Raw genomic sequence first — 14,180 nt, 5'->3', positions numbered from 1 at the left:
GGAGTCATCCAGCTACCACTTGTTCAATCACCTGCTTGAGAATGGCTTATTTGAGACTGTTTAAATCTCCTGTGTCCAGAGTAGATTTCTATAGAAATGGATGCACTCTTATAGTTTCAAGGCAGGGGAGATCAATGCCTCACTCAAAGAGGCATTGACTGTCTCCAGGACCCAGCATCACTGCTGCAGCTCCCCTGAATGCATGCCTGACCTGCTGCTGACCCATTTATGCTTCTTCCCACCCATATTCCTAGCATAGTTCCCCGTGCCATTAGGGAACAGGGAACGGGTAAGTTGGTGGTCCCTGTGGCTTGAGGCATAGGTGGTGAGGGGCTCATAAGCGAGCATGCAGGGGAAGGATGCACAGATATGGGGAGTGGGAGGGGTGCCCTGAGCATTATCTGCACAGGGTCACCCAAAACCTGCACTCCACCCTGATTGCAGATATAACCTATATGCCTTAGCTATATGTGAACTGGCACTAAAATAATGTCTTTAAAAACACTGCTGTGTTGACTGTAGGGGAAAAAAGTTGTATTGATGAGAAGAAAAAGAAGAGTATAGAATTTCACAGATCCGGCAGTACTTTCTGCTACAAACAGAAAATGCTTTGTTCATCAAATTAAGTGACCAGTTGTTGCTAGCACAAAGATAGCATTGAAATTAATTCATTTCTATGATTCTGTGTTGAGCATATTTTATATGTGCAAATTGGAACTATGATGTCATATTGAGTTTAATCCATTTTTATTATAACATAAAAATAGAAATTTGTATTTTTTTTAGACAATTCCACCAACAAAGATAAAACTTCACAGCAGTCAGTTCAAATGCGGAAAGCAGTTCTTATGCTATGAAATGGTTTAGAAGAACAACTTATCCAAAATTGTAGAAAGGCTCCTTTTTAAGGATTAATGTAAAATTCATACATATAAACAAGTCTGCTTCAGAATAGCCAGAGAATCCTTTCAGAGTTGCTGTGTATTCTCCCTGCAACAAAGAGGAGGGGTTAATTCATAGGTGCAGCAACACGGTAAGGCAATAGCGCAGAACAAGCAAGTCTCCCACTCAGTCCAGTGGGACTACTTCAGTGATGTTATTGTTTCAAGGACTCTGCATGCTACCAGGAGTGGGTGCAACCTCTAGACTGAATCTCTAAATTGGTTGCTTGCTAGACCATTTGCAAGCAATAGCCTTCTTGATTCCATAGTACTTGCTGTTCGTCCCCCCCGCCCCCGCTCTACTGTTTGTAAGTTTTGTTTACATATTTTGGAATGTATTTATTTCATTACATCCTACTGAAAAGGTTGGGTCCAGAACAGCAGTACTTCCAACAATCGGCAGAATACCATGTAGGGACAGTACATGTTGCATTGCAATCTACTAGTGTGTGTGCTCTACTTCCTGGGGAAGGGGGAAGCTTACATGCCATTGAAGAAGTGTAAGCTTCTGTGTGATTGGCCTGTGACAGACATGTCAGTTCTATTTCCTAGTCACTGTCTGACTGCTTGCTCTTCATTACTGAAACTTTAAAGTAAATATATACTATTGTACTTAAGAACTCATTTAGCTCAATTTTTAAATTTCCTTTGGCAGAATCTAAACCTGGCTATTTTGAGATGCTGGAAACCACATACTTCATGGTCATGTCTCAACGTTCCCCTTTCACCACCACCTTTTTCTGTTTTACAAGCTGCATTAAAAACATTAACCTGAATTTGGTAGCTATTAAAGAATTTAAGAAACTGAGCTTCTAATTCCAGGAGCAGGAACTGCTTAATATTATTTCATGTGGGTAACCATGTTGGTCTGTAGTAGAAGAGCAAAATTCAATTCCAGTAGCACCTTATAGACCAACTAGATTTCCAAGGTATGAGCTTTCGAAAGTCAGAGCTCCTTTCATCAGATATCTGACGAAAGGATCTCTAACTCACAAAAACTCATACACTGGAAATCCAGTTGGTCCTTAAGGTGCTACTGGGCCTGAATCTTGCTAAATATTGTGGCACTGACATAGAATTAAATAAAGTCCAGCAAGACCACTGGCCTGAGCCCACCCATTTGGGTTTTATTATGGAAGAGGGTTTTTTTTCAAAAAAAGTTGTATGCTAATCATTTTTCAACTTATCTAACACTTATCTTTTATGAAAATACAGATCTGAAAAAGTACCATTGGGTAATTTGCTTTTCCAGCACTGATTCTCACAGTTGTGTTGATAGTCTCTGCAAAAGAGAAATGATTATTAAGATACAAGGCACTACATCATCCTGCCATTTTTCCTCAGTTGTAAATATATCAATTCCTTTAGGATTCCTCGCCAAGCACACAAATATAGGGCAAATAGCGGTGTGTGTGTGTGTGTAGAAGACACAAATAGATGGCCAAAAGCAGTAACCATATGCCTACCAGGGCCATAATCATATCAAGATGTTCCCACGGCCAAGTCTTGCCCGCCATAGATTTCCTTAAAGTTAGCAGCCAATTCGTATAGACCAGTTGCTGTGCAGTGGCCTTTTAAACCTCACCGTATGGCTGCTGATCATGATTGGCTTCTTGCAACAAAAAGCCTCCAAGCAGCTTTTAGTCTTATGAATCAACCTACAGCCAGGCTGCGTGGCTTGCTGCATCTTCAGAGAGAGCCTGCTCATCTCCATCTGCCATCAAACCAGGGATTTCTTCTTTCAGTTCCACTGTTTTCAGCAAATTGCCCAGCCACAGCTCCATTTCTCAGGACTCCAACAAGCTGGAAAGCCGGGTTCATTCTGTCTTGGGATTTTTAATGCATGGGAATAAGAAGTTTATACCTCCCAATAACAGTATTCTTCTGTACACCACTGTATACTGGGGTCTTGTATAATCATGGCTGACACCCAGGTATGCATTCAAAGTATGCAGGAAGTGAAGATTTTTTTCCCTTTGGAGAGTAGCCCTTATGCCTCAAGGAGTGCCATTCTGGAGAGTCACCCAACATTTGAGGAGTGGAAAAGGCTGCTGCCAGAATGGGAAGTCTTTAAAGCCCCTGTGTATTCAGTACAAGACAAAGACATATGCGGCACTTTGATTAATGGCGCCTGTACCAGACACTGATTTTTGTGTTGGGTGCCTGCCATGCCAGAAGTAATGTGTACTCTTACACTGTTCTTGACTTGGCCAGCTCTAATATGAATTCAGTGGCATGTCTAATAAGCCTCTGTTAGCACAACACTTCATAATTTTATGGTAAGAAAACTGCTATGGAGATAATAAATGACTTTTACATTTCTGTACATAATACTCATATGCACTGATTTACTGAAATGTTTCTTGTAGCAAGATTGTACTATCCATATAGATTCTTTATGTCAGCAAAATATTTCATATTTCACACTTACCTCCCTTCAGAGCTCCACAATATGTATAGTCATCGTCCTCACCAGCACAAACAACACGTTTCCATTCTATGACTTTCTTAGTTTCATACCACAAGCCTAATATCGTTCTGAGAAAAGTTAAATCTCTCTCTATAAAAATGTAAAGAGAGAGCAGATGCTTCAGAGGATTACATCCATTTCATTTTATTTTCTCAAAGAACAATTCATTCAGATCTGTAAGACTTTGCTCTTTGTGTGATAATCTGATTGAAAACATATTCTTAATGTGTAGCAGCATAGCCAGAAAAATAACATGCATTAGGTTAACTCAAAGTACACACCATTATTCTCTCTATCAGAACTGGATATTGGTTGATCATCTTCCTTTACATATGACAATGACTTCTAAAAATCAAGCATGCGGTAAAGTAAATGGATAGAGAAAGCTCTCTCTCTCTCTCTCTCTCCCTCTCATAATACTAGAACTTCAGGGTACCCAATGAAGTTGATGGGAAATAGGATTAGGATCAGCAAAAATATTACTTCTTTACTCAATGAATAATTACATTATGGAATTCACTGCCAGTGGATGTAGTGATGGGCATTGGCCAAAAGTACAGGAACTTTAAGAGGAAATTATATTCGTGGACAATAGATCCATCAATGGTTACTAGCTAGGGTTCCCAGGTCCCTACACATTCTTAGTGGGAGGTAGGGGAACCCCGGACTTACTGGCTGGAGCCTCCACATACACATGCTTCTCACATGCACACTTCCTAAGAGATGTGATGATGTCACTTCTGGGAAGTGACATCATCTTGGTGGCCATGGGCACGCTCCTGTGCTTTGCATGAGGCTAATTCTGATCCTTTTGGGGCCAAAATTGGACCCAGCAAAGCAAAGGAGCACGCCTGCAGCTGGCACATGTTTTCCTGGGTTACCTGCCAGTGGCAGGCAATCGCCAAGGGGCGGATTGCTACTTCCTGCTCATCACCAGTGATCGGAAGATAACCAGGCAAACCCCCAAGAGTTTGCCCATCATTGGTGGGCACAGAAAGACAAGGGAAACCCAGACACTGTAGGAAAATGTATGCAAAAATGTATATAGAATCACATATATATTTGTAAAGCGACTAGTGCTGTTGGTAAATTAATATGTCTCATACAAAATCTCATACAAAAATATCTACAAAATCCTATGCATAAAGAGCAATCATCACAACATGTATCCAACTCCTCCAATTCTTCCAATTATTGCAAGACTACATCAATGCAAACAGTGCCATAAATATCAGAACCTGAGACACATATTCATGTGACTGGGACATGGGATGGAGACGTTGCTGGTCGCCCTCACAGACGATCTTTGTAGACATCTGGATCGCGGCAGCTCGGCACTGCTGATATTATTGGATCTGTCGGTAGTGTTCGATACAGTCAATTACAATCTTCTGACTCACCGCCTCACCGATGTGGGGATACGAGGGACTGCCTTACAGTGGCTTGTCTCTTTCTCCATGGTCGGGGACAGAGGGTGGCGCTTGGGGAGAAATTGTCATCCCGCCTCCCTTTGGTGTGTGGGGTCCCACAGGGAGCAATACTTTCCCCATTATTGTTTAATATCTATATGTGCCCCCTTGCCCAGTTGGTGCGAAGTTTTGGACTTGGGTGTCATCAATATGCAGATGACACCCAGTTGTATCTGATGATGGACGGCCTGCCCGACTCAGCCCCAGATGTCCTGGAACATGCTTTTGCAGCCGTGACCGGTTGGTTGAAGCAGAGTAGGCTGAAACTGAACCCAACAAAGACGGAGATCCTGTACTTGAGCCATGGGGGATTAGGTTCGGGACTCTGGCTCCTGGCCCTCAATGGGGCACCGTTAGTGCCAGTTCCAAGGGTTAAGAGCCTGGGGGTGATCTTGAATACCTCCCTGAAAATGGAGGCACAGGTCACAGCGGCTGTCAGGTCCCCTTTTTTCCATCTGCAGCAGACCAGGCAACTTGTCCCTTACCTGTGAACCCATGACTTAACTACAGTGACCCAAGCAACGGTCATCTCTAGGCTAGATTACTGTAACTTGCTCTACACGGGGCTGCCCTTGAGCCTGACCCGGAGATTACATCTGGTACAAAATGCAGCGGTGCATGTTATTACAAGAGTGCCAAATAAGATGCATATAACACTGTTCTTAGTCGAGCTGCATTGGTTGCCAGTGGAGTACCGGATCAGAGTCAAGGTTCTGGTATAAGGCCCTGAGCGGACTGGGACTATCGTATCTATGGGACTGTCTCCCCCCCCCATATATTCCCCAGAGGACACTCCAATCAGGGGACAAACAGCTGTTGGTGGTCCCTGGCCCCAAGGAGGCCCACCTAGCCTCAACTAGAGCCAGGGCCTTTTCGGTCCTGGTTCCCACCTGGTGGTATACTCTGTCTGCTGAAATCAGGGCCCGGCAGGACCTACTATCTTTTTGCCAGGCCTGCAAGACAGAGTTGTTCTGCCAGGTATAGAGCTGAAGCTGGGCCTCCATCGGCCTGAAAAAAATGGATGTATACATCTTAACCCTCCCTGTGAAGGCTCTCCACCATCCTGTTTTAAATGTGTTGTTTTTAATGTACATGAATTTTTAATTGTATTTTTAATATGTTGTTATCTGCCCTGAGCCCAGTCGTGGGGAGGGTGGAATAGAAATAAATAAATAAATAAATAAAGATGGCCATCATTCCCATAGTAAAATCATTCATTATCTCGTGTCTTCTTTCTTTCCTTCTCTTGCAGAACTGCCAGAATGAAGTCTTAAAGTGACAGACACCGTCGTTTGCAAACAAATACGTAGGTGTAACAGAGACTGTTACACCTAGAGAGAAGGAGAGAAAGAAGACACAAGATAATGAATTATTTTTCTATTGGACTATGGAAATAACAGCCATCTTTATAAGCTTATGAATATATATTAATTCACCATCCACACTTGTCACTTTACCAATATATATGTGCCTGTAGATAAATTTTGCATACATTTTTGCATCCATTTAAAATGCTGTGAGGGCCTAATCCTGATCAGTTTCACAGTGCAGTGGGTCTAGACAATCTTCTCCCGCCCACTGCCTTTTCAAGAGATGAAACAGCCACGGGGGCGGATCTGTGCCCCCCCCCCCGCCATAATGTCTAGCTTGGCTCACAGTTACGTTGCAATCGAGAGAAAATTTTGCTGGGAGCACTCCCCATCAAAGAGACATGAGTGGGATTCAGAATAGACCTGCTGAGATTGCTTTCTGAGGACCCACCCCAGCATCTCTCATCACCATCAAAACGTAAGATTAAAGTCTTATAAGGTGAAGCATCACTAAACACCAGGATAACCAGCTCACTGAAGTATCAGCAAAACACTGCACTGTTGACTTGTTTACAAAGCGTGGCGCTGCACAGATTGTCATGATTATTTTTCCTGATTTTTTAAAAATTGCAGCTATCGAGGTAACAATTTAAGGGGGCAGCCTGATATGAAGGAGAAGTTATTTAACTCTGAACTTGCATCACTTGCCCACTGAAAATCACTTCACCAAGTTGATTTTACCCCGACTAACTGGGAAAATATGAGTAATCTCACACTTTTCCTCAGGAATAAAAATATGGGAAGTAGCAATTTTCAGTGGGAAAAATATAAGAAATAGCTAAACAGTCTTTCTTTCTCTACATTGGTTCTCTCCCTTTAAACAATCTTCGCGTTATGTCATAAAAATTGTTGGAAAATTAGTAATGGGATTACATATAGCATGCCATTCCTAACATTCTAGCATTTCAAATGTTTTCTAAATCATCTGCAACACGTTCCCTGAGAGAACAGTGTAGGAGACATCTTCGGTGACAATAAACTCCCTTTTCTACCCTATTTGAATGTGCTTAATTCAAAAAGGCCGTTTCCCAAGATTGTAGTGATGGGTAAAGCAGATCTCCAAGGTAAAGTACATCTTCTTCCAGTAATGCAAAATAACAATTCTAAAGTCATTTGAAAGGCAAAAACAACTCACTTGGAATCCAGAATATAGTTCCATTCCATTTTGAAAAACCGTTAAGAGAACATGGCTTTATATCAAAAAATATTGTTTCATTGCTGGAATCTATGGGACAAAGAAGATTGAGCAATATCATAAGAAATGATATGAAGCTTTGATCACCACTACATCCATGCTGAAATACCAAAACAATTTCAGAAGGCAATCGTTATCCAGGTATAGTGTTGCTGGATAATCGTTATCCAGGTATAGTGTTGCCTGGAAAAATTTCCTGTCCCTTTTCTACAGGCATAATGGGATGGTACTAACCTGGTGATACTATTTGCGGGACTGGCTTGATACGGCCAGGGTTTATCAAGCAGTAATTAAACACGCTGACACTTTTTTGGAGAAAGCAGGCCACAACTTTATTGATTATAGAAACAAAGGAGCCATGGCAGCGTAAGGCACGGATCCCAACACTGGCTGACCCGCATGCCAGCCGATGAATCCTCACCCTTTCAGCCTGCCTGCCGATGGGGGACACCACGGGATGACAGATGAGGGAGCCACACTGGGCGGTACCCTCTGTGTGGTTCCCCCGTCACCTGGACGCAGGCTTGCTCTGTCAGCCCCCCGAGCTGGGCTTACCACTGCCAAGCTTGGTCAAAGACCCCTTATGGGGATCCCCATCTAGGGGGAAACAGTGCCTGCAGGCCTTGTTCCCCCACCCAAGGGATTGGTGCCCAATGCCCAAACTGCCCACCTAAAGTTGTGACAAGCAACCCAGCAATATCTTCCGTAAAGCCCAACAATGCTTCAAACTCCGAATGAACAATACACTGTAACAGCAATACAACAGCCAACCCTGCCTCTGTAAAAGTGACAGAACATTTTTCTGCAGGCCTATTGACAATCCTATCCACATAGCTCTTATTGCCATGATGGCTATGGTGAGTGCAGAAAGGAGGGTATAAATCTTGTAAATAAAATAAAATGCAGAGCCATTTTCAGTGGCAGAGGAACAGTGACATGACAGTTTTGCCTCAGCCCCCTATGGCTGCCATTTCCTACCACCACCATTGGAGGGTTTGTGGGGCTTTTATTTAAAAAAATAAGCAATTGCTAGATCACCATAGCACAATAGCATTATAATGATCTATGGCCACAATCTACTAGTGTCTCAGAATTCTGATCTTCCATTTTTTAAAAAAAGTTCCTAACCATTTTCAAAGATATAAGGAGAAACATTTCCCCTTATATCTCTGCAATGAAAAAGGCTATTGAGATTAAATATGAATAATAGTTTATGGGTTTGGAACAGGTTTTGCCATCAATAGAATAAATATGAAATAAAAAATTTTCATGACATTTGACAAACTGCAGGTGCAAAAATGGGAGATTTCAAACACATTTCTTCTAGAAAAAAAATCAGCACAAAATTATGGAGCTCCTGAGACTGTTTGTGATGGTTGCTGGCATAGGACTTTTCTAATCTCCATAGGCAATATTATAAAGAAGACACACACTGCTTGTTGCCCACTCAGTCTCAAAAAGCTCACAGACATGTATGCCAGCCCACCAAAAAGTCTGTGAAAACCTTTGCCGATAGCACGTACATCCTGTATTTTGTTACCTTTTATAACATTTTTATCCTGCACTTCTAACAAGAAGCTTCATACAGCATATATAGTCTTCCACTCTTCCATTTTATCCTCACAACAAACCTGTGCAGTAGGTTAAGCTTAGAGAGAATTACTAACCGAAGGTCACCCACCAAGCTTCATAGCAGAGAGGGAAGGTTACCAGGTCCCTACTAGGGCACCTGGTACTTATTGAAAGAAGGTTCTTTGCACGCACTCAAAGCTTGCATGTACTGGTGCAAGTACGTCATGCCAGCAGCGGGCATGCTTCGGTGCTTTGTGTGAGGCCAGTTCAGCCTATTTAGGGCCAAAATTGGCCTCTGCGAAGCACAGGAGCGTACCTGCCGTCAGTGCAATGACATCACTTCAGGAAGTGATGTCATTGCACCCTGCTGAAAGCACACCCACTGTGCACTTCCCTGGTTGCCTGCCAATGGCGGGTGATCTCTGGGCAGTTTGCTACTTGTCACCGATCGCCAATGATCGACAGGCAACGGAGCAAACCAGTGGGCAACTGAAAACCCTAAGAGCAGAGGCACTGAACTTTTGAATTCTTGTCTTGACCACAATATCACACTGGCATAACAATTTCTATCATCATCATCATCATCATCATCATCATCATCATCATCATCATCATCATCATCATCATCATCCCTAATTCTCTGCATGGCCCATCTGCAGACTGAGACCATGGAGACAGAAAACAGGTAGTTCTGCTCTACAGGTTTGCAGAAAAATCTGCTAAATTTCTGAAAACTTTAAAAATCAAGTAGGGTTAAATTTCTGCCCAAATAGAGGAAAATCTCCTGTGCTTGTGTAACCCATTCCATTTTCTCTTTAGTATTTTTTTTTTAAGTTTAGAATTTAGAGCCTAGGGAGCAAAAGATCACAGAGAATGGGCAGTTAGTAGAGTTGCTCCTATTTTACCAGTTGCAAGAGCCCCACCCCCTCCGTCAGTCTGGCCTGCAGCAGGCGAGAGAAGACCTGGAGCTTGATAAGGGAACTGCTGATTTCTTTGCAGGCCCAAGTCAAAGATAGAAAACCTCAAGAGCAGCAGCACCAGGAGATGCTGAAGACGGCACATGCACTACTTCTTTAAGTAAATATTTTGGACTCACTGTCCTCTGTGTCATTGGACACTGTTGGTGCCAAAAAGAAGGTACACAGGCAAAATGAAAACACAGTCACTTATTACACCCCCGCCTTGCTGAATGGGGGTGAGGCTGGAAGAGGGAGAGCTGCTGCTGAGGGCAAAGGTTGCCCCCCCATCTCCCTGAAGAACCGCGGGCAAGAGGACAGATAAGTGGCTAGAGCAGCAGGCAGGGAGGGAGGCTGAGCATTGAGGAGGTGGACAGAGATAGGGCTCCTTACAACGAGACGAGCTCTGCCTAGCCTGTCTCCTCTGAGGCTTGCCAGTGAATACTTGCTGCCACCCAGACTGTGATCAGACTGCCGCCTTGGCTTCATGGTGTACAGCTCCTGAATGTGTGGCACAAGCCTGTCCTCAGTGGTTGCCGTTGCCAAATTCTGCCACTTGCCATGCCTGTTTGCCAGAGCAGGAGGGATCGGCAGCAGGCCCAGAGAGCTGTCATGAGCGGCAACTGATACGGGAGCACCCAACTGAGTTCCTATAGGACTACAAAGGCAACGGAAACAGCCCGACCACTGGGACGGGGCATGGCTGGCTCCTCCCAACAGATCCTTCTGCAGTTCCACCTGGACACAAGGAGGGCCTCCTGCAAAGCAGCCAGGCCTCAGGGGGTCTATGCTGACAAGCCCACCAGCCATCTGCCTGCATGCCACATTGGTCCCCAGCCTGTCTCCCCAAGGGTGTACCATACCCTAAATCTGTGGAGGGGGAGCAGCAGCATGCTGCTGGTGTGGGGAAAAGGATGGAATTCTTTCCCCTGTAAGCTTTGCTTGTTTATAACATTCTTGGAAAAGAAATAAAGAATAAATATATTTTTTCTAAATCCTCTCAAGTTACAGACAACTTTTCCCTAAACAGTAGCATAATACTTTTTATAGGACCAATTCAGTTTCACAGAACCCTTTCTCAAATTGTGTATCAAACAAAAAAAAGGGAGGAAGGGGTTTAAAAAAATATCATTGAGCATGACGCAGGCAAGACCCTCTGCAATCTGTGACCGTCTTAAATGGGTCATTCAGGAAGCAGACTAATTAAATTAGTTTGGGCTAAGTTCAAAAGGTCTCAAAGCATAACAGGAACAAAGAATCAATGGCTGCTTTCCCTTCAAAGCTAAAAAATCCAAAATCTCTAACATTAATCAGAATATGTACACTATTCCTTAAACAACAATAACATTATAAGATTTCACTTTTCTAATTGTGAGCGAATAACCCCAATAGTTCTGCAAAAACATGGAAAATTCAATCAAGTTGATGATTTACTTACCGCAAGGAGAATAAAATAGTTCCAAATCAGGCGACCTACAAAGCAGACGTTTTTCCTGTGCCAAAATAAATCCAGAAGCCAAAAGAATGAGACAAATAAAATGAAGCATATTTACATGACTTTACATTACTTTAATGGCTATTACAGTAAACAGAGGAAAAAGTTGCTTCTCGTTAGTTAAGAGGAACAAAGTGACGCTTAGTCACCCTCCCTCAGTCATGTGATTTCTGAGGGTTTGGGTTGTTTTTCTTCCGAAATATTCAAATACCTACTGGATATTTTAATTCACATTACTGGTGATTTCAGGAGAAAAAACTGTAATCCTTAGCCAGCTTATTGATAGATAATCTAATCTATATAAAACAGAATATAATTGAGCCGTCTTATTTATATAACAATGCCAGATGAGGAAGTGAAAGGAGACATCCAAAGCACATGAAAACACGAGGAGGCTTGCTTCCGAGCAAGGATGGCTAGAATTGCTGCCTTGCCGTGTAAACCCAAGAGCACTTTCTTTGTAGTAAGCCCTGTTACAGAGACCTGGTTAGGACTGATGTCTTGCAGTGCCATCCTAAGCAAGTCTACTCAATGGGGCTTACTCCCAGGAAAGTGTTCGTAGGGTTGCAGTACTTAACAAGGAAAACATCCTCAGAAATAAGTGGTAGCAGATAAATGCTTTGTTGTGTTTTTTAAAAATCTAGATAATCTTTCTACTCCTGATCATGCATCATTTTTAATTATTGATGTGCCTGCTGTATGTGAAAATATGTTTTTTGACCAGCACAGCTAGACATCAGAAAGTGTCATTTTGAAAACTTTGGATTATGGTCTAATACAAGAATCTCCCTTATATACTGAAGGCATATCTGGACTAGAGCCTTAACAATCAGGGAACCCAAATACCTATAGTTCTAACTTGGTTCTGCCATTCTGCCTAGCAGCTGACTTGAGAAAAAAATGAAAGGTCTACTTTTATGAGCAAAATGAAAAATGAAGTTATAGATGCAAAGACAGCTAATATTTGGGTGAATCTAATGGGAAAAAGAAAATGGATTTAGAAATAATTAGACATTAATGTCCTGGAATGCTGCTGGTTTGGATGGAACTCCTTCAGCAGGGATCTGGAGGGTGCGAGCAAATGAGATGAAATCAAGAAGGCTAGGAAGAATGCTGATATGGCCTTTGAAAAGGCTGTTATGGCAAACAAAGGGGCTGCTATTTCTCATCCTTTGATTAGGGTCAGGGCTTTTTTTCAGTCGGAACGCTGTGGAACGGAGTTCTGGCACCTCTTAAAATAGGGTCACATGGCCGGTGGCCCCGCCTCCTGATCTCTAGACAGAAGGGAGTTTAGATTGCTCAACAGCGCAGAGGGCAATCTAAACTCTTCTCTGTCTGGAGATCAGGGGGCGGGGCCACCAGCCATGTGACCCTTTTTCACTGAGGGCAATTTAAACTTTAAAAAACTCCCCCCTTGTTCCAGCTGACCCAAAGTAACGTCATTGTGCAGTCTTGAGTTCCACCACAGAGTTCCACCACCTCTTTTCCCAGAAAAAAAGCCCTGGATTAGGAATGATAAACTGCACCTGTATAGAAGTGACAGGGTCCACTTTTCTGAGAAGGGATGTGACATCTATTTGGCTGATCTTTGTCATGGCCTGCAGGACATAATTGTCAGAAGGTGAGGCAAGATGTGTTAACCTGGGCTAACCCCTTTGTTTGGCAGAAATAGGGCAGGTTGCTCTGGAAAAGTTTGGTTAATCAACAAACACCCTGAGGCATCTCAGTGATGGATGTGGGTGTCCAGAACAAGCCATCACATGCTGTGCAGCTGGGTGTGCTCTGCACACCAGCTGCTGAGTTGCATCTCTTGAACCTGGTAGGTGCCTTGTGGCCCACCAGGGAAGGCGGATGAAGCTGGGCACGTTTCTGCATGGGAGGGCCGTGCAGGCTATGATTAAAGAAAGTGGGCAAGTTTGGAGGCTGGCCAAGTTTTGAGCCAGGGTGGACTTGCCAGTCGGTAACCAAGGAGGAGGCCTATTTCAGCTTGCCCTTAAATTATCAGCTTATAAGTGCTGATGAAGATCAGCAGTTTAAAGTTAAATGGTTAAATAAATACAAACTAGTTGAACCCACATATATGTGTCTGTGTAATTATTGCCTTGTGTCATATTTGAATGACATATTTGAATGTCAGAAGAGCCCCCACTCTCCTGGCTTTCCGTAAACGAAAAACTGAACTATTAAAAAAGGCTTTTTACTCAAATGGGAGGGCTGTATTGTAGGGATGGGGTCTCACATGCTTCACTAACAAGTTGGGGATCATAGACTTCATCACCATTTTTGCCTCATATATTATCTGCTGCTTTAAATATGTACTCCTATGTACAACCATCGCTCCATGCTGTCTAATGTTAGTCCTAGAATTGATTATGTTTTGCTTCAGTATCTCTACTATGTCTTAGATCCTTGCTAATGCTATGTCTTAAAACTTGTATATGTTTACCTTATGGTATTGTATCGAAATGTAATTACTTGATACTGATTGTATTAACCTTATACTGTATAATCTGCCTTGAGTCTCAGTGAGAAAGGCGGACTATAAATGACGTAAATAAATAAATAAATAAAATAAAAATGCTGGGGCAAATGCAAAGCACGCACGATCCTAAGTTTTTCCTCTTGGGAATATTTAGAAGTGGTGGTATTATGGAGCTGTAGATCTGCTGGGTTGCATATACTGCCTTGAGAAATGTTGACTCCAAGGTAGGG

The 14,180-nt window shown here is 42.8% G+C and overlaps 1 protein-coding gene across 1 annotated transcript; it reads right to left on the bottom strand.

Moving 5' to 3' along the window:
* Positions 1-730: 730 nt before the first annotated feature.
* On the bottom strand, positions 731-11,585 carry LY96 (lymphocyte antigen 96). Its single transcript, XM_054985241.1, has 5 exons — positions 11,412-11,585; positions 7,386-7,475; positions 3,373-3,501; positions 2,171-2,223; positions 731-990 (listed from the first exon to the last, which is right to left on the bottom strand). Exons 1-5 carry the CDS (start codon positions 11,518-11,520, stop codon positions 877-879), a joined length of 495 nt encoding a protein of 164 aa, XP_054841216.1. The 5' UTR covers positions 11,521-11,585; the 3' UTR covers positions 731-876.
* Between the last annotated feature and the right edge of the window lie 2,595 nt (positions 11,586-14,180).

The sequence above is a fragment of the Eublepharis macularius genome, chromosome 7, assembly GCF_028583425.1.
Source record: "Eublepharis macularius isolate TG4126 chromosome 7, MPM_Emac_v1.0, whole genome shotgun sequence".
NCBI classification, from domain to species: domain Eukaryota; kingdom Metazoa; phylum Chordata; class Lepidosauria; order Squamata; family Eublepharidae; genus Eublepharis; species Eublepharis macularius.
The sequence above is the reverse complement of the archived record's forward strand: the minus strand, read 5'-3'. Positions and strand labels throughout refer to the sequence as shown.

Bases quoted from the DNA above. Each gene is read 5' to 3' on its own strand.
- LY96 (XM_054985241.1), bottom strand. From the start codon at position 11,520: ATGCTTCATTTTATTTGTCTCATTCTTTTGGCTTCTGGATTTATTTTG. The intron at 3,502-7,385 runs GTGAGTTGTTTT...ACATTTTTATAG, and splicing joins AACTATATTCTGGATTCCAA to AGAGAGATTTAACTTTTCTC. The intron at 991-2,170 runs GTACTTTTTCAG...TCTTTGTTGCAG, and splicing joins GAAAAGCAAATTACCCAATG to GGAGAATACACAGCAACTCT.